This window comes from Polyodon spathula, chromosome 2 (assembly GCF_017654505.1).
Source record: "Polyodon spathula isolate WHYD16114869_AA chromosome 2, ASM1765450v1, whole genome shotgun sequence".
Lineage (NCBI taxonomy): Eukaryota > Metazoa > Chordata > Actinopteri > Acipenseriformes > Polyodontidae > Polyodon > Polyodon spathula.
Genome location: NC_054535.1, coordinates 100,351,809 through 100,372,405, shown reverse-complemented (window position 1 = coordinate 100,372,405; position 20,597 = coordinate 100,351,809). Strand labels below are relative to the sequence as shown.

Below are 20,597 nucleotides of genomic sequence, written 5' to 3'. Positions count from 1 at the left end.
TCAGAGATGCTAGTAATAGAATTCTGATTACTTAATGTATACTATTGTTCAACTGTAGAAATGTAGAAACAACATCGGTAAACTTGGCCAGGTGATGTTAAGAACATTATAGTGGGTTTCCCAACTAACCTGCCTATTAGCTGCTTTGACTCACATAAACAAATATTATGTGTTGCATTACATGAACTGACATTGGATATGCCACTGAAATCCAGTGGTGTAATTGTCAAGTCATGAGCAATTTAAAACAGTTATCTGCCAGCTGGTAAGTCCCCATTTTGCAGTTTTATGAAAATCTGAAGCAAGAATTAGGGGTTAGGCAAACCTACATGCACATTAGTGTCTATTTTAATGATGTAAGCAGTGTGTTTTTTCCTATAGAAGGTGTATTGAATGCAGGTGTTCTCTGCCTCCCCCTGCAGGCAGCATTGTGTACTTGGGGATGATGGTGGGGGCGTTCTTCTGGGGTGGCATGGCGGACAAGGTGGGCAGAAGGCAGACGCTGCTGATCTGCATGTCTGTCAATGGATTCTTCGCTTTCCTCTCCTCCTTTGTTCAAGGCTATGGGTTGTTCCTGCTCTGTCGCGTGTTCTCAGGGTTTGGGTAAGCCATCTTTTCTTTCCTGTCTTCCATTCTGTATTAATGCATTGCCACCTGCAGTTAGAAAAAAAAAAACACCAATCAGTCACCAGTCGGAGTGGTTCTGAGACCTTGTGTTCTGATAAGGTAATCATTTTCCCAAGGCTATAGCTGTGTAAAACATTGATTTCCATGCGGTACCCAGGGGTAGTGTTGTACCCTGCTCTCTCTCTCTCTCTCTCTCTCTCTCTCTCTCTCTCTCTCTCTCTCTCTCTCTCTCTCTCTCATTAATTTTACTGCACATCATGAGTATATTCATCATGACTCCCTGTAACGGGGTGAAGTGTTATGTGTGTGGGTCGTCACTGAACAATACTGAAGCAGACATAGAGCACTGGTGTTAACACGCCGCACAGGTGTGCAGATTCAATAACACACGTGCTGACACTTCTAAAATAGAAAAATGTAATATATAGACAGTTCAGGAAATGTGCGTCACATCTTTTCCATATTAATTGAATCTACTCTTCTACTCATGTCCTTGCAATTGGAACTGCTAACATGTATTGGCCATTTGTAGAGCTATAGCTGGCAGGCTTGTTTTTTAGAGGCCACGAGAGGAATGTCAAGGACACGTAACTTAGAATCACATACTCCTTGAAGGACTTCATCCGTGGCACATTTTCTCCAAAGACTGCATTATATAGAGAATAATGCATGGGGTATGAGAATGTGATGCTGACCTGCTGTATAAACCCAGAGGGTGAAGCCAGAGGGGTTTACCCAAGCATCCACCCCGAGTGTGGGCATTACATTCTCATTTATCACACACTACCCCATGCAGTATTTTATAGCATCTCTGGTGAGCATATTTTTCCTGCCAGAGTTCTGTGTTGCTTGTGGAATTCCTTTCAGTTTGACAGCTCGCGCTGGGGTCGCTCTGTTACTGGTGTTAATGACCATGTGTTTCCTTTTATAACTGACTGGTTATTACAGGAAATATCAACTGGATGAGCCCTTTGAAAAAAATTGCTCACGAGTTATTATATACACCTTTGCCACCTGGTGTATCTGTTGCTTTGGGAAAATTGCCTGTTGACCAAAACATCTCTCGGTACAATACAATAACAACTTATATGATCAAGCTATTAATTCCCTTATAGGTAACAAAGATGGAAAGTGGATGTCAAAATGCAGGATACAATTATAAATAATATGTTAATAGAGACCATTATTTTTGACATTCAGTCACAGCTTTCAAAATGAGAACATTGTATCTGTTGAAAGAATGCCAGGAATCATCTTTTACTTACAGCAGCCCAGTGCTAGAATTATACCCCAGTATTTACTTTGCAGCCTTAGGTGATGCTATCAGTGTAGTTAATATACTACTACAGGGTGCCTTGTATTCAAACGCTCTTAATGCAATAGCTTATTTGGAGTCTAAGACCACACTGTTCACACACAAGGGGAAGCTGGCTAAGAGCATTTATATTGTCAACTCGAGACAAAAAGGCTTTTCTCCTTGCTTTAGATAATAGACCTCTCTTGGCAGACAATGCATTATTTCACCCTGCTCAATACCTACTGCAGTATTCAATTTGCCTCATTCTCTTTCAATACAGAATTAGCACCTAAAATACCTTCATGTTTCAAATTAATCTAACTGTTGAACACATTGCAGGTGGGAGCACCCTGCACATACTAATATTATGGTGGGGGGTTTATTTTTCCTAAGTGCAGAATATAATTGATTTGCAATAAATACACTCTGAAGTGGAAAAAGTCCTCCCAACAATATGATGACTGCTAGCCAAAATTGTCACATATTAGAAAAAACATCCTTAAAAAAATCAAATGCACCTTTTCCATGTGTGCGCCTTTCATTCAGGAAAATGAGATACCTGCACAGGGATGGTAATGCATACAGTATTAGGCAGGATATAATTCTCTCATGTCATCACCAGAGAGTATCAGCCTACAATACAAAATGCAGTTATCATTTAAACCAGAAACCCCTTAAATTCACAATCTTCTTGTGTAACAATACATTTAATCAACATCCTCACTGGACCACATTGGACTAAAAGCTCTTCGATTGAACATCATGCCCTTCAGAGCCTAGCCAACATCGTAACTCATCTTTTCCTCAAGCCCAGATGTCCTGGTTATTGCTGCTTTTCCTTTTTTTTTTATCTGAAATGGCCTCCATTATCTTCCAGTGATGCAGTTCTTGTTTTAAGCACCAGGTGTATTATTTAAACAACAACAACAACAACAATATTATAATTATGGCGATGCTCTTAATTGAACCTGAAACATTGACACTTATGAATGTCACTGTGGTGTGTTCAGCCTCATCGTTCTGACAGAATCTTTTCAAGGAGAACAATAAGCAGAAGAGAAGTGTACATGCTAAAATATTTGTTGTCAGGCATAATTGTTCTTTCTGGATCTAGAGAAAGTGATTAGGTCTCCTCTCCCTGCAGAATTGGAGGAGCCGTTCCAGTTGTATTCTCCTACTTCGCTGAGGTGCTGGCGAGGGAGAAGAGAGGAGAGCACCTGAGCTGGCTGTGCATGTTCTGGATGATAGGAGGAATCTATGCCTCAGCCATGGCTTGGGCCATCATACCACATTATGGTAAGTTAAACGTGATCAGTTCATTTTCACTAGGCGTGTCTGCACGCAGCTTTGAAAATCAATTATGATGCTGGTCAGCAGGTGTTAGAGTCCCCCGATGCTTAGTGTGCTAGACCCTTAATGTGTGTCCCTCTCACTCATTCTCATTCTCCTCTTTCCCAGTTTCAGTAAAGCACAGCAAAGGGGATTCAATTACACTAAACCACAGCTGATCTAAATATCGCCACTGAGTAGAGCATTCAAATTTGTCAACCATGGCTATGAAAATTTAACATCTGACCATGCATTTGACTTTGGATTTCTGCCAGCACGAATGTGTAAAGGGCCAAGGAGGGTATTGAGATCCGCCAGCGTTTGGATCAGTGGTGCACAATGCTGGCTCGAGTTGCATTCAGTCTGGGTTTGTGTTCCAGCCAGGCAGCTCCCTCAGCAGGTACAGTTCATTTGGAATAAAGACCTGGACTGGGCAGTATCTTGAGGGTCAGGGTTGCGCACCACTGGTTTAGATCAATTGCACAGAGCTCTGCAGGTTTCTGGAAAGGGTCTCAAATGTTAGCAAAGTAATATATAGAACACTAATACAGTAAGGGTAAACCAACATAGAAGAGATGGCTACTCTATAACTTCGAAGTGAAGAAAATATATTTGAAATGAAATCTTCAGGAAGTTAATTAGTTTATAAATAAACACATTTTCCAAAAAATTCTAGGTGATACAAAACTTTTGTCCATAGCTGTACAACTTTAACAGCCAAATGACTTGCTTGTAAAAACACATAACTTTTCACTGCAGCTCATTAATTATTCTGCTTAATGCCTGACTGACATAGCCTAGTGTTCTAATCTGGTAATTATGTTTCATTAGTGGAAGACAAAGTGGTTCACAAATATGTAGTCATTTCATCCTGTTAATCCATGCAGTATAATGTGTTTTAAAAGTCAATGGTTATACTGGCTTAAAATGTCACATATTTCTAAAAACTGTATGCAATATATTGGAGAGTGTGTGTATTTGCATTCTGCTCCCTCTGAACCCTCTGAACTACCTTGTTGGTATTCATGCAGTGAGGGAGAGAGCAGTGATGGGTAATGCAATTGCAGATACTTTGGGTGGCCAGCTATTGTACTTTTCCTGTCCCAGAGCTCTCAAGCTAAACAGCCCTGAACTTAAAGCAAGATCGCCTCCCTTAATAGTAAAATCCTCATCCTCATCCTCATCATCATCACATTCATAGTCATCACATCATCATCATCATCATCATCATCATCATCATCATTACATCATCAGCATCATTATCATCGAAAGCCACATCACAATAGTTGTATTAAGGTCTTAGAACCCTGTGCTACCTTGCAGTCAGTCAGGGTACAGTCTCATTGTCCTCTCCCATCCCAGATTGAAGGGACCCTTGAAGGTAACGTAGAAGTACTTTTTCATTTCATCAGTCATTTTTTTTGTCACGGAATACAAGGCAGTGTTGCAAACAACAGTAACACATTTTGATGTTTTGAGTTGAAATTCCGCTGCCCATATGTGTGTGTCAGTGTTTTTGTGAATGGGTTGCCAATGCTGGGGCTTTGGTAACACTAAAAGGAAAGCGGTCTCTTTCGCAGTCAGTAATCACATGTGACTTGTCATTTCTCTAAGTGATTGGACTGTGTGAGTGCTGGTTAAATGATTAATGTCGAGCTGAGCTCTGGTTATTTAAAGGATGAACCAGTTACTGCAATAGAGTGGGGGAGTGCGGGATAGCAAGCAATGATTTATCACAGAGCAAGCAGGAAATAAAGGGAAAAAAAAGCATAATGCAGATGATGCAATGGCAAGCTTGCACACCAGCAATGCTACACATTGTTCTAGGCAGCTAATTAGATTTACTCATTTCATTACAAAATGGAACTGCTTCTGGAAAAATGAATGGGGTACATGTTTTAAATACAGTTGAAGCTCTCACAATGTGATGACTGGTAATGTATTGCGTAAAGCATAAATAATAACTGTTTCTGACCTCCAAAAGGATACAGAATGCAATTTGTCCTTGTCCTCGTAAACCAAATTCAATTATTGTTTATCAAGTGATTAGTGTGGATGAATGACTGTCATTATGTGAGTTGTTGTATTCAAGAACTAGAAATCCCTCCTCTTTTGATGACATTACATTCAGGGACAGGTTTGGTGTGACAATCAGCTTCATTTAGATAGCAAGTGGGGGTACAAGGCAGACAGCCATTAGTATGTATAGAACACTCACCAAAGTGAAACAGGAACACCAGTCCTCCACTATCCCACAATCCCTGCTAGTTCTTCCCAACAGATCATTAGCACGTAAACAAAAATGTGCTCATGCACTACTGAATGGAGTATTTCATGAAAATGCTCACTTAAATTTAATTGTATTAAATACTACAATACTAATTATTGAAAGCTGCACACAACTATTTAAATGCATTTAACTAATTAGGAATGCTATTTTGAAAATATGTTATATGAAAAAGACCTAGAAGTGTATGTTGACTCAGAAATGTCTTCATCTAGACAATGTGGGGAAGCTATAAAAAGGCCAACAAGATGCTCGGATACATTGTGAAAAGTGTTGAATTTAAATCAAGGGAAGAAATGTTAAAACTGTGCAATGCATTAGTAAGACTTCATCTAAAATATTGTGTTCAGTTCTGGTCACCTCACTACGAAAAGGCTATTGCTGCTCTAGAAAGAGTGCAAAGAAGATCGACCAGAATTATTCCAGGTTTAAAAGGCATGTCATATGCAGACAGGCTAAAATAATTAAATATATGCAGTCTTGAACAAAGAAGACTATATGGCGATCTGATTCAAGAATTCAAAATTCTAAAAGGTATTGACAAGGTTGACCCAAGGGACTTTTTCGACCTGAAAAAAGAAACAAGGACCAGGGGTCACAAATGGAGATTAGACAAAGGGACATTCAGAACAGAAAACAGGAGACGCTTTTTTACAAAGAGAATTGTGAGGGTTTGGTACCAACTCCCCAGTGATGTTGTTGAAGCTGACACCCTGAGACCCTTCGAGAAGCTGCTTGATGAGATTCTGGGATCAATAAGCTACTTACAACCAAAGATGGGCCGAATGGCCTCCTCTCATTTGTAAACTTTCTTATGTTCTTATTTAACTTTTAACAAGTCTTAAAACATCCTCAACTCTATAACAATCCCCATGTATCCTGGGCTTACGAGTTCCACTATATTGATATATACAGAATTGCAGAGTTAATTCTACCCCATTTCCCATGACAATACAACATGCACTGAAAGCACTTTCAGAGCTGGCATGTTGCAGTTGTTGGTCTCTTTACTTTGCACCGTTCCCATGCTGAAAGTTAGTCTGCAGTGGATTCTGTTTAATGAAGACTTGTAAATGGCAACACAAATCATAATACTCCAACTATTTATTAAGAATCGCACCGTCCTGTTCTGAAACCTTTGTCTTACTGAGCTTGCATACCTCATGGTAAAGACATGCATCATCTGCTTTGCAAGGTGGGAGAAAAGGACGTTTCTGTGTGCATGTGTATTTTACATCAGAAGCTTACAACTGGAAAATAAAAGCTTTAAGGACCGAAATTGCAAATAAAGAAATGCAGGATCCTTCTTTACGGTGTGGGTTTATAATTGAGGTCCATTGATTAGCTGTTCTTTGTACCCAGATTAAAAAATATGCAGTGCATTCATTTTCCAGTGACAGCCTCATCAGTGGGATTGGTTCTGCTGCATTGCTTTTGCCATTGGCAGTGTATCACCAGAGGAAGATTCAGCACTCATTCAAAAAGGCTTGTTTGCAGAACATAAGGTGCAGTGGCGGTGTCAGAGAGTCAGGGAGTCCTGCCCAAGGACTCTGCAGATCTTTGTAGGCGCATAAATCTCATGGGCTGCTGACTCAGCCAGCCATGCACTCCACTCAATTACATGCATAATCCCTGTAATGAGATTTTCAATGGTATCAGCTAAACATTAACCCTCTGGGGATCTCCATTACATTCGTAAAGAAATGCAATTATAACATCACGTCTGCTGAAATGTTGACATGCTCACGCCTTGGTGAAGTTTTAAGTATCCATACAATATCTACTTATATACAGTATCTGTCTATCCGTCTATTGAACACTAAGGCACAGCATTGCAGTGTACACTGAGGTAGTATAATACTGCTTCAAGCGTTGATAGGATCTTAGTCAGGACATGAAAAATAGCGATCTTACACCATATCTGATCTGTGCAGTGGAATAATACAACCTACCAGCCTTACCAGAAGCTGCAAAATATTTACAGATTTACAGCAGTGCTTAATGTGTTTTTGTTTAATGACAGGTGAATCTGTTTTATTGATGTATTATACCTTGCTAAGTGCATTGAATTCCAAAGCATTTAAGATATTGCATGGAAAATCAATTATTATTTTGAAGAAGTTGGACTATGCACCTGAAAAGAATATATCTTTTTTTGATAATGGTAGTATTATTCTGGTTTCTTTGTGGCTCGAACAGAAAAAGCCCATGCACCAATCTTTTCTTGCTCTGTCAGAGCCTGATATCTCGCACTGCAGGCCTTGTTGCTGTGATTCATGTGGTCATTTTTGGTACTCAGCAGAGTGAGAAGGTGATATTGAGCAGGGGGAAGGCTGCTGTGGTCTCTGAGGCTGATAAGATTTCTGTTCTGTGCAATGGTCCTGAACAAGTGCTCCCAGGACACAGCTGGAACGATGGCTTTAGCTCTCTGTGACACCCCTGGAACTGGTTGCTGCTGTGAAGATTAATGACGAGAGGTTGCACCACTTGAAAGGGACAGAGTTTAACTCTGGGCAAACCGCAGCAATAGCTATTTGGAAAATGATTCAATTACATTGTCTTTCCTCAACACTTCAAGGCTTTTATGCTTGAATTAATTTGGCAGAATGCAAACAGACACAATCCTACATTAATGTGCTCTCATGTATTTAGCTTTTGAAATCCATTTTCAATTCAGCTAATAGACAACGAACACAGATCAGTTCAGTTACACCTTGCTTTCAGTGCAGATACATGATTCACTCCATTCTGAACAGTCAATGCCAAAATCCCGCTACTCATTGTGGGCTGAGGATGTGTTTATAACAATTAAAACAATGGTCCTTCTTAACAAGTAGTTTTTAATATAGGATTACATTCATCTTGTTTTATTGAGAAATAAATACATTTCATAGCAAATGTGCATTTTAATATTAAAACATATTGCACTGGGTAGGTTAAAGAAAGTTTGCTTGCCTTTTTTCAGGAAGTCTCTCACTGTTTCACTTCACCTTGGTCATTTTGATTAGTGTCTTCAGGGTCAATCATATTACTGGCTGCAAAGCGTATCAGTCAATAGAAGCAGCTGGCTGGTTACTGACAGGGGGCGGAGACACACTCCAGGTAAAATCAACACTGATATGCAAGACAAGTTGAAAGCAGGGCTTACACAGATTTCTTTAACCAAGAGTGTATTACAGTGATCACGGCATAGATTTTGTATTATTCCGCTTGGGGAAAGTAGTTTGTTTTTTTCTTTTTCTTTTGTCCTCTTTGGTGCGTAGGGATATTATTTGCAAGTTCCCATGATGAGGTCTCAGTAGGCTATCAGGGATTATCGACCATCTTTTATGTATTAAGCAGTATCACCCCATAAGGATGTAGTGTCCTTGGGGAGAACACGTGCAGGTCCTTGGAGAAAAGACATCAGCTGGGCTACAATACAGAGTGGTGCTATTGTTAAGAGCCTGGGGTATCATTGTAAACTTCATGGTAACCATGTCATTGTAAATCAGCAAACAGCTTCAGCTCAGCTTCTTAAAGATTAATGAGCCTCTATTATAAGACACGTTTTTATAAATGTCATGGCCCAGTTTTTATAAAAGACTGGAGTTGTGGCTACAGTATGGGACACAGTATACACACACACACACACATACACACACACACACACACACACACACACACACATACACACACACACACACACACACACACACACACACACACACACACACACACACACACACACACACACACACAATTTTTAAATTCAGAAATTGTTATTATAGATCATCTGGGCACTGTATATAAAATAGCAACTACAACTTAACTGCTGTGTACTTGAACAAATCATTTCCTTATACAACTAGGCAATGTAATCGTCTTGTATTAGTGTGTCATTCATTTCAGCTTATTTAACTCATTTTCATATAAGCTTAAAGGGACACTAACCAATGCTTACCCCTTTAAGCTCTATTAACCCTGCCCCCTTTTAATGTTTTGGTTCTTCAGTGGTCTTGTGTAGATGAATTGAGGACATGCAGATATTCTAATACAGCGGTGCATCCTTGCACTGGTGCTGTAGGGCGCATGACTGCGACTGAGTCTGAACAGCAGTGTAGCAGCAGTACCAGCATGTATTCCAAACTGAAACATAAACTATATGCACAGAACTACAAGAAAAGTGGATAGTAATGCTAGTGCTAATGAGACAGGGAGGGAAATTGATTTTCAAACCACACAATTGGAACTGCAATTAAATTTATATATTATATATTATATATTATATATATAGGATTTTATATATATGATATATATATATCTATATAATATATTATATATATATACACACACACATGTGGTGTGTATATATATATATATACAGTGGCTTGCGAAAGTATTCAGTGCCTGCAAAGATTACCCCCCCTTGGCATTTTTCCTATTTTGTTGCCTTACAACCTGGAATTAAAATGGATTTTTTGGGGGTTCGTATCATTTGATTTACACAACATGCCTACCACTTTGAAGATGCAAAATATTTTTTATTGTGAAACAAACAAGAAATAAGACAAAAAAAACAGAAAACTTGCATAAGTATTCACCCCCCCCAAAGTCAATACTTTGTAGAGCCACCTTTTGCAGCAATTACAGCTGCAAGTCTCTTGGGGTATGTATCTATAAGCTTGGCACATCTAGCCACTGGGATTTTTGCCCATTCTTCAAGGCAAAACTGCTCCAGCTCCTTCAAGTTGGATGGGTTCCACTGGTGTACAGCAATCTTTAAGTCATACCACAGATTCTCAATTGAATTGAGGTCTGGGCTTTGACTAGGTCATTCCAAGACATTTAAATGTTTCCCCTTAAACCACTCGAGTGTTGCTTTAGCAGTATGCTTAGGGTCATTGTCCTGCTGGAAGGTGAACCTCCGTCCCAGTCTCAAATCTTTGGAAGACTGAAACAGGTTTCCCTCAAGAATTTCCCTGTATTTAGCGCCATCCATCATTCCTTCAATTCTGACCAGTTTCCCAGTCCCTGCCGATAAAATACATCCCCACAGCATGATGCTGCCACCACCATGCTTCACTGTGGGGATGGTGTTCTCGGGGTGATGAGAGGTGTTGGGTTTGTGCCAGACATAGCGTTTTCCTTGATGGTCAAAAAGCTCAATTTTAGTCTCATCTGACCAGGCTTAAAGTGGTCCTATGGACAGATACTCCGATCTCTGCTGTGGAGCTTTGCAGCTCCTTCAGGGTTATCTTTGGTCTCTTTGTTGCCTCTCTGATTAATGCCCTCCTTGCCTGGTCCGTGAGTTTTGGTGGGCGGCCCTCTCTTGCCAGGTTTATTGTGGTGCCATATTCTTTCCATTTTTTAATAATGGCTTTAATGGTGCTCCGTGGGATGTTCAAAGTTTCGGATATTTTTTTATAACCCAACCCTGATCTGTACTTCTCCACAACTTTGTCCCTGACCTGTTTGGAGAGCTCCTTGGTCTTCATGGTGCCACTTGCTTGGTGGTGCCCCTTGCTTAGTGGTGTTGCAGACTCTGGGGCCTTTCAGAACAGGTGTATATATACTGAGATCATGTGACACTTAGATTGCACACAGGTGGACTTTATTTAACTAATTATGTGACTTCCGAAGGTAATTGGTTGCACCAGATCTTATTTAGAGGCTTAATAGCAAAGGGGGTGAATACATATGCACGCACCACTTTTCCATTATTTATTTTGTAGAATTTTTTTAAACAAGTTATTTTTTTCATTTCACTTCACCAATTTGGACTATTTTGTGTATGTCCATTACATGAAATCCAAATAAAAATCAATTTTAATTCCAGGTTGTAAGGCAACAAAATAGGAAAAATGCCAAGGGGGGGGTCAATACTTTCGCAAGCCACTGTATATATATATATATATATATATATATATATATATATATATATATATATATATATATATATATATATATATATATATAAAAAACTGCCGGTGCCATGGTCCCTCCCTACATTCTCCATTCCTTGGGTTGCAAATCTATTGTTGCTGAAAGGTAACATAGATATTGATTAGGTTTCAGAAACACATTTAAAATAGCTATTAGCAGGTAAAGAATCTTTGACAGTTTCACTAAAATGCACTGATATTTGGAGACGATTTAAGAGTCATCCCAGAAAAAGGCTGTTGAGAGATGCAATACTTAACACTTACAGTGCTGTGAAAAAGTATTTGCCCCCTGTCTGATTTTCTGCATTTTTGCACATTTTTCACATTGAATTTGGTCAGATCTTTTTGTGGGTTGTAGTAGTATATAGTGGGAGTCTGAGAGAAAAAATGACACCAAAGTTTGGTGCTTCTTTCATTTGTGAAAAAGTTATTGCCCCTGTCACAAAGACGGCCAAGTGGGCGGCGTCAGAACCAGGAAGGAATGAAATATACAAAGACGATGATGTGAAATGAAATGATGAAGACGCCTGTTGGCGCCGGTTTATTACAAAATAAAAGGTTTAAACAAACACGAAAACACAGGACACGGCACTCTACGCCAAAATAAATAGACAAACAAAAACAGACTAAACTTAACAAAACGGTGCACGGACAGACACTGACAAACACGGTGAGCAGATACTTTCTGTTATTATTATTATTATTAGTATTATTATTACTACTATACTTATTTCCTCCGTCTCCAATCCCGTTCTCCGCTCACCGAACTAGCTTTGGCCCTTACCATCAAAGTGAAAAAAAAAGTTGTTGATGCCTGTCCATCTGGCAAGGGTTACAAAGCCATTTCTAAGGCTCTGGGGCTCCACCAAACCACAGTCAGAGCCATATTGTCCAAATGGAGAAAGTTTGGGACAGTAGTGAATCTTCCCAGGAGTGGTTGTCCTACCAAAATCTCTCCAAAAGCAAGGTGTAAAATCGTCCAGGAAGTCACAAAGAACCCTAGAACAACACCCAGGGATCTGCAGGCCTCTCTCTCCTCGGCTAAGGTCAGTGTTCATGACTCCACCATCAGAAAGACACTGGGCAAAAACGGGATTTATGGCAGAGTAGCAAGGCAGAAACCATTGCTCACTGAGAAGAACATGAATGCTCATCTCAAATTTGCCAAAAAGCACCTAGATGATCCTCAAGAGTTCTGGAACAATGTCCTATGGACAGATGAATCAGAATTAAAACTTTTTGGCCAACGTTGGCCCCATTATGTCTGGCGAAAACTAAACACTGCATTCAACAGTAAGAACCTCATACCAACGGTTAAGCATGATGGGGGTAGTGTCATGATTTGGGGATGCTTTGCTGCATCAGGTCCTGAACGACTTGCCATCATTGAAGGAACCATGAATTCTGCTCTGTATCAGAGAACTCTACAGGAGAATGTCAGGCCATCCGTCCGTGAGCTGAAGCTGAAGCTGAAGTGCAGCTGGGTCATACAGCAAGACAACGATCCGAAACACACAAGCAAGTCTACATCAGAATGATTGAAGAACAAGAAATGTAAAGTTTTGGAATGGCCTAATCAAAGTCCAGACCTAAACCCCATTGAGATGTGGCAGGACCTGAAATGAGCAGTTTGTGCTCAAAAACCCACAAATGTCATTGAGTTGAAGCAGTTCTGCATGAAGGAGTGGGCCAAAATTCCTCCATGGCACAGTGAGAGACTGATCAATAACTACAGGAAGCGCTTGGTTGCAGTTATTGTTGCTAAAGGTGGCGTAACCAGTTATTGAGTCTAAGGTGGCGATTACTTTTTCACACGGATGCATTGGGTGTTGTATAATTTTCTTCAATAAATAAATTAAATAAATATCAAAATTGTGTGTTATTTGTTCACTCAGGGTCCCTTTTATCTAATATTAGATTTTGGTTGAAGATCTAATCCTTCCCAGCGACAGCGAGTGGAAGCGACAGCGAGTGGGAGAAGTACAGGCGTGGAAAAGTACAGAGCAGTTTCGAAGCAGAAAGGAGAAATTGCATCTTGAATTGCTTTAATCAGAAAACAGAGGACATTGGGGAAACACAGCAGCAGCTCAAAGTCAAACAGCCGCGTGTGTTTTTCTGATAACAAACAAGTTGAAACTCGGAGCAGCTGATTCAAATTCAGCGCCGTTTTGAGACACGGGCGAGGGGAGGAGCCAACAGCACAGCAGAACAACGCAGTTAAACAAGGCAGTCTTCCCAGCGACAGCGAGTGGAAGCGACAGCGAGTGGGAGAAGTACAGGCGTGGAAAAGTACAGAGCAGTTTCGAAGCAGGTTGAAAGCAGGTTGACAGCTGCAGAAGAAACTAAACTTCAAAAAAAAAAAAAACCTCAACATGGTCTTCAAGCCAGTAATCTGTGACACCTGCTTGATGTGGGAAATCCGAGAAAACCCAGCGGAGCTAAACCAAGTGTGCGTAAAGTGCCGCGCGATCCAGGATTTGCATAAACTAGTAAGTATGCTAGAAATGGAGCTGGAAGAAGTGAGACAACAACAGGATCTTGAGGAACTGGCACACCCACAATTCATGGAAGTCTGCATCACCCCTAACAGACTGAAAGCCACCAGGGAGATAGAAGGTCAGAACAGTTGGGTTCAGGTAGGCAGAAGCAGGGAAAAAAAGAAACTTCGTCAAACACAACCACCAGAAATCAAAACAACCAACAAATTTGAGTCACTTCAGAATTTTGATGAGCAGAACCAACAACAAGAGAATGAAAGGAACAACATCCAGGACCCTATTGACAGTGGTGACCAGACAGCAAAAAGAAGGGAGGTCATGATTGTTGGGGACTCCATATTGAGAAACACAGCAAGTTCAATTCGCAGTTTGGACCCCCTTACTACAACAGTGTGCTGCCTTCCGGGAGCCTCGGTCAAGCACATCACTGAGAACGTGGACAGGCTCCTGGAACGAACAGGAGACGACCCGGTAGTAGTCGTCCACATCGGTACAAACAACATTGGAAGAGACAGACCAAAATCCCTGCAAAACAAATTCAGAGAGCTAGGAAGGAAATTAAAAGAGAAAACCAAAACTGTGGTATTTTCTGGTATACTACCCGCACCTTGCAAAGGACCATATGGACAGCTGGAAATAATTAATCAAAACGCATGGCTGAAGACGTGGTGCACACGGGAAGGCTTCACCTATCTTGATCATTGGACCACATTCTACAACGAGGACTATCTGTATAGACGGGATGGACTGCATTTAAATAACAAGGGAACTAGTCTACTTGGAGAAAAGATCCTCGAGCAGGTTCGGAAGCATTTAAACTAGAAAGGAAGGGGGGAGAAATCAACAAAAAAACAGAAGGGAGACCGCATCAAAACAAGAACAACAACTCAGGTAAGACAACCATTAAATGTATTTATCTAAATGCTAGAAGTATCAGAAACAAAATTCTAGAACTTGAAGCTACTGCACTAACAGGTAACTATGATGTGATAGGTGTTACAGAAACGTGGTTGTCTGAGAGTGATGGGGACGAATATAATATTTGTGGGTATACACTGTATAGGAAAGACAGGCAGGACAGAAGAGGAGGAGGGGTAGCGCTATACATAAGAAACAGTCTTGAAGCCCAGGTGTTAAACCTGGACAAAGAAAATAAAACCGAATCAATATGGGTCAGAATAACGGACAAAAATTCAAAAGGCATAATAATAGGAGCATGCTATAGACCGCCAGATTCAGACGGTGAGCAAAATAATCTGTTATACAATGACATTAGAAATGTGTGTAGCAAAGGAGAAGCCATACTAATGGGGGATTTCAACTTCCCCCAAATAAAATGGGAAAACCCGGTGGGTAGCACGAAGGATGAAATAGAAATGGTGGAAATGACAAATGACTGCTTCCTAACACAATTTGTGAAGGCACCGACTAGAGGGGAGGCATGCCTTGATTTAGTCTTTTCAAATAACGAAGATAGAATAACTAAAACAGAGGTCAGAGAACCACTGGCAAACTCAGACCACAACATGGTCTCATTTGAAGTGTTTTTTAAATCCCCAAAAGTAAAGACTAAAGCTAAGGTTTACAATTTTAGAAAAGCAAACTATGAAGGTATGAAACAGAGACTAACAGAAGTAGATTGGAGTAAAATAGAGAAAACACCCACAGAAGAAGGATGGTTGTTCTTCAAAAATGTAGTACTAGAGGCGCAAAACAATTATATCCCTAAAGTAGACAAATCTAAATGTAAAACTAAATTGCCAAAATGGTTTAATAGATCAATTAAAAAAAAATATTCAGCGAAAAAAGGCACTTTACAGAGCATTAAAAAAGGACCAAAAAGAAAGTACGCAGAAAGAGTACACAGAACTGCAAACGCAAGTCAAAAAGGAAGTTAGAAAGGCCAAGAGAGAAATAGAAATAAACATTGCTAAGGGAGCTAAAACCAATGCCAAAATGTTTTTCCAATATTACAACAGCAAGAGAACATTCAAAGAGGAGATTAAATGTTTAAGAGATACAAATGGCAAAATCGTAGATGAAGAAAAAAAAAATAGCAAATATGTTAAATGATTACTTTTCACAAGTTTTTACAAAGGAAGATACTGACAACATGCCCCACATGTCATCCAGTTCCTATCCAGTTTTAAATAACTTTAGCATAACTGAGGCAGAAGTGTTAAAGGGACTAGGAGCTCTTAAAATAAACAAATCCCCTGGGCCGGATGAGATCCTCCCAGTAGTACTCAAAGAAATGAAAGAAGTAATTTACAAACCGCTAACCAAGATCATGCAGCAGTCTCTTGACACAGGGGTGGTACCGACAGACTGGAAAATTGCAAACGTAATACCGATCCACAAAAAGGGAAACAAAACTGAACCAGGTAACTACAGACCAGTAAGCCTGACTTCTATTATATGCAAACTTATGGAAACTATAATAAGATCCAAAATGGAAAATTACCTATATGGTAACAGGGTACTGGGAGACAGTCAACATGGTTTTAGGAAAGGGAGATCATGTCTAACTAACTTGCTTGATTTTTTTGAGGATGCAACATCGATAATGGATAATTGCAAAGCATATGACATGGTTTATTTAGATTTCCAGAAAGCTTTTGACAAAGTCCCGCACAAAAGATTAATTCTCAAACTGAACGCAGTTGGGATTCAAGGAAACACATGTACATGGATTAGGGAGTGGTTAACATGTAGAAAACAGAAAGTACTGATTAGAGGAAAAACCTCAGAATGGAGTGTGGTAACCAACGGAGTACCACAGGGATCAGTATTAGGTCCTCTGCTATTCCTAATCTACATTAATGATTTAGATTCTGGTATAGTAAGCAAACTTGTTAAATTTGCAGACGACACAAAAGTAGGAGGAGTGGCAAACACTGTTGCAGCAGCAAAGGTCATTCAAAATGATCTAGACAAGATTCAGAACTGGGCAGACACATGGCAAATGACATTTAATAGAGAAAAGTGTAAGGTACTGCACGCAGGAAATAAAAATGTACATTATAAATATCATATGGAAGATATTGAAATTGGAGAAGGAATCTATGAAAAAGACCTAGGAGTTTTTGTTGACTCAGAAATGTCTTCATCTAGACAATGTGGGGAAGCTATAAAAAAGGCTAACAAGATGCTCGGATACATTGTGAAAAGTGTTGAATTTAAATCAAGGGAAGTAATGTTAAAACTGTACAATGCACTAGTAAGACCTCATCTTGAATATTGTGTTCAGTTCTGGTCACCTCGCTATAAAAAAGATATTGCTGCTCTAGAAAGAGTGCAAAGAAGAGCGACCAGAATTATTCCGGGCTTAAAAGGCATGTCATATGCAGACAGGCTAAAAGAATTGAATGTGTTCAGTCTTGAACAAAGAAGACTACGTGGCGACCTAATTCAAGCATTCAAAATTCTAAAAGGTATTGACAGTGTCGACCCAAGGGACTTTTTCAGCCTGAAAAAAGAAACAAGGACCAGGGGTCACAAATGGAGTTTAGAAAAAGGGGCATTCAGAACAGAAAATAGGAGACACTTTTTTACACAGAGAATTGTGAGGGTCTGGAATCAACTCCCCAGTAATGTTGTTGAAGCTGACACCCTGGGATCCTTCAAGAAGCTGCTTGATGAGATTTTGGGATCAATAAGCTACTAACAACCAAACGAGCAAGATGGGCCGAATGGCCTCCTCTCGTTTGTAAACTTTCTTATGTTCTTATGTTCTTATGTTCTTAATAACATTCAGTGTCAAAATATTAAAAAATGCAGAAAATCAGACAGTGGGCAAATACTTTTTCACAGCACTGTATATAATTATGTTACAGTATATTCCTAAAAGTCCCTAGTAAAAGATAGTCAGGTATATTCTAATCCTATAAACAGTGATGGATATAAATACTGTGACTGTTAAACTATATCAGTCTAGTTGGAGTTTTCCCCATATTTCTAGACCCATTTATGCCCTACAGCCGTCTAGAATAGCAGTGACTCTTTCAGATTTGTGTCTGTTGCCAAGGAGGGGTGTTCCATGAATAGTAAGCAGAGAATGTGCACCATGAGGCCAATCTATAAAACACAATCTCATGTTGTTCCAATATCAGCTCCATCTGCAGCCTGCAACCCGATATCATACAAAGTTCAAAGATCACTTGTGTGCATCGTGTTTTTTTTGTTTAACCCTATTTTTTTTCCTCCAGTTGAAGATTCTGTCCCATCAATGCAAAGTGAAGAGAGTTGTTCTGCCAGCCTGCAGTTTGGACTGGGGCTGGCAGAGCCCTGTTTGAAACTGGTTTTATCTTAGTTTGCTGCTGATGAAAATGAACGGGACTCTGTCCCAGTGGCACACTAACACTGTTCCTGTATCTGTTAACAGGCTGGAGTTTCAGCATGGGCTCAGCCTACCAGTTTCACAGCTGGCGAGTGTTTGTGGTTGTATGTGCCTTTCCCTGCGTCTGCTCTGTCGTGTCTCTCACCTTCATGCCAGAAAGCCCAAGATACTTTTTGGAGGTAAGGATACAGAATTCACATTAAACTTTAATACTATTTATTCTGTACCACAAGATATTTTAATACTCACAAAACTCTTCTAAACTGTCATGATCCTTAATTACAGTCTACACACCTGAATGCATTTCAAAATGTATGTATTTATTTCCCTCTAAAGAACTTTAGCTAGGTCACCTATGGAGCAAAGCCCGCTCAAGGCTTGAGGGTAGAGGACTTGTTTGCAAAGCTGCTAAGCTGGAAGTTTGAGTTTCAGTCTGCTCATCTCAATAACTATATGTAAAAATATAAGAAAAGGTATTTTGTGCTTGGAGTCAGGAGTTTAACAGGAACATTGCTTTACCAATGATACACACCATATATCATGCTAAAGTCTTGCAGGTCTGAATTTCCCACATACAGTATTTGGCTGTGAGAACTCATAGCAGAGTAGGTTTATGGGCTTGGGAGACACATCCCTCTTCAAGAGCAAACCCCAAAGCCTCCTTTGACCACATTCTGTTGATTGCTCCTTTCTTTAAACAGGTTGGAAAGCATGACGAAGCCTGGATGATTCTTAAACAGATCCACGATACCAACATGAGAGCTCGTGGGCAGCCAGAAAAGGTCTTTACTGTGAGTACCCATCCGAGAGGAGCTTGGGGGTGCAGACATTAAGAAGCTTGGTCTGTTATCCATTCTAATCCTCCTTGAATGGCACAGTGATCATAGTTTACTGTGGAGAAGATGTGAAACATTGCACAGGGATTGCAAAGGATTTAAGTTACATAGAAATACTGACTAATACAAAAATGTGCTCAGATTTGTATTTTTTAGATAAACACTTGCAGGGGAAAAGGGTATAGTGGACATTCACTAAGGAATTTAATTTTACAAGAATTCTTATATATACAGCTATGGCAAAAAGTTTTGCAACACAGCATTTTAGGATTGATATATAGTTAAAAAAATGTATTAACGTCATGTAATCAAAAAAGACTACAAGACAGTTTTTCGTTAAGTATATGTGAAACTACAAAGCGGTATGTAATTCAATATGTTAACATAACATTATTCAGCAGATTTCATTCAGCTTTATGAAGCGAAATGAGTTAATTCTATAGCATGATGCAAAACGTTAGGCCAGAGCTGTATATAAAAGCAGGGAGAGTGTTTGCATTGCTCTACGAACAGCTTCCGAGCCCTGTGCTCCGGTTAATTTTTCCAGGTTAACAGAATCAAGACTCCGAAGCAGATTAATGAGCTGATTGAGATGCAGGCTGAGACTGGAAACTGGTTTTCAAGGGGCTTCGCACAAATCCGCTCAGAGCTCTATGGGGTAAGTGCATCCAGGTTCTGCTTTCACAATCTCTTTCCCCGATGTAATGTTTCTAGCATTCTCACAAAACGTTCACATGAGTCAGGGAGAGGAAGTCCACACAACCCTGCACACCTTGCACTAGCTCTGCAGACAGTCTCAAGACATCATGAGTAACCAGGCACACCAGTGATCCTGCGCGCTGCAAGATAGTCTTAACAGCATGCAAAAGAGCCAGGCTCATCTGCGCTCCCATCCCAGAGACAGGGGACAGAATCCTTAATGGAAGGCTATCACACACACTTGCAATTGCCCGTGCTGACTTTGCTCTGTGGTCTACCAATCCAGAACCTTCATATTATTCATAATACACACTGTACACGCAGCACTGCAAAATAAGATTTAAACCGTTTTCCTTACTTTGGAACATGGTAAGCCATATACAAGTTCTCAAAACAGAGTGCTGCAAGTCTTAGCGGAAGGATAGAAAGCATAGTAAGTTTAGTTTAGTTTCTTCACTTTGTGCCTGCAGGGCAAGCACACGTACATGTCAATAGTGCAGCACTAATACAAAGAGAGACCACAGAGACAAACATGATTTAATCACTGAGATGATATTAAAAACAATGGGAAAGCTAGTTAAACTGTAAAATGACTGAACATCTTTACCAGGGAAAAGTCTTATAATGGAAAGAACAGAGACATTTCTGTAGTTAATGGAAGCTTATTTTACACACAATACTACACAAAGGTAAGCAACTCTCCCCATCAATGCAAAAAGAAAGCAGTGGACATTGTTGTAACACAGAGACAATCTCTTCAT

At 40.0% G+C, this 20,597-nt stretch overlaps 1 protein-coding gene across 2 annotated transcripts in view; it reads left to right on the top strand.

Moving 5' to 3' along the window:
- LOC121305293 (synaptic vesicle glycoprotein 2C-like) overlaps positions 1-20,597 on the top strand; it is a 68,135-nt gene that overhangs the window by 37,480 nt on the left and 10,058 nt on the right. For both annotated transcript variants that reach the window (XM_041236883.1, XM_041236893.1), the window contains exons 3-7: positions 423-603; positions 3,069-3,220; positions 18,347-18,480; positions 19,003-19,092; positions 19,685-19,795. In XM_041236883.1, the coding sequence (XP_041092817.1) occupies positions 423-603; positions 3,069-3,220; positions 18,347-18,480; positions 19,003-19,092; positions 19,685-19,795 (668 nt within the window). The remainder of the gene's footprint in view (positions 1-422; positions 604-3,068; positions 3,221-18,346; positions 18,481-19,002; positions 19,093-19,684; positions 19,796-20,597) is intronic.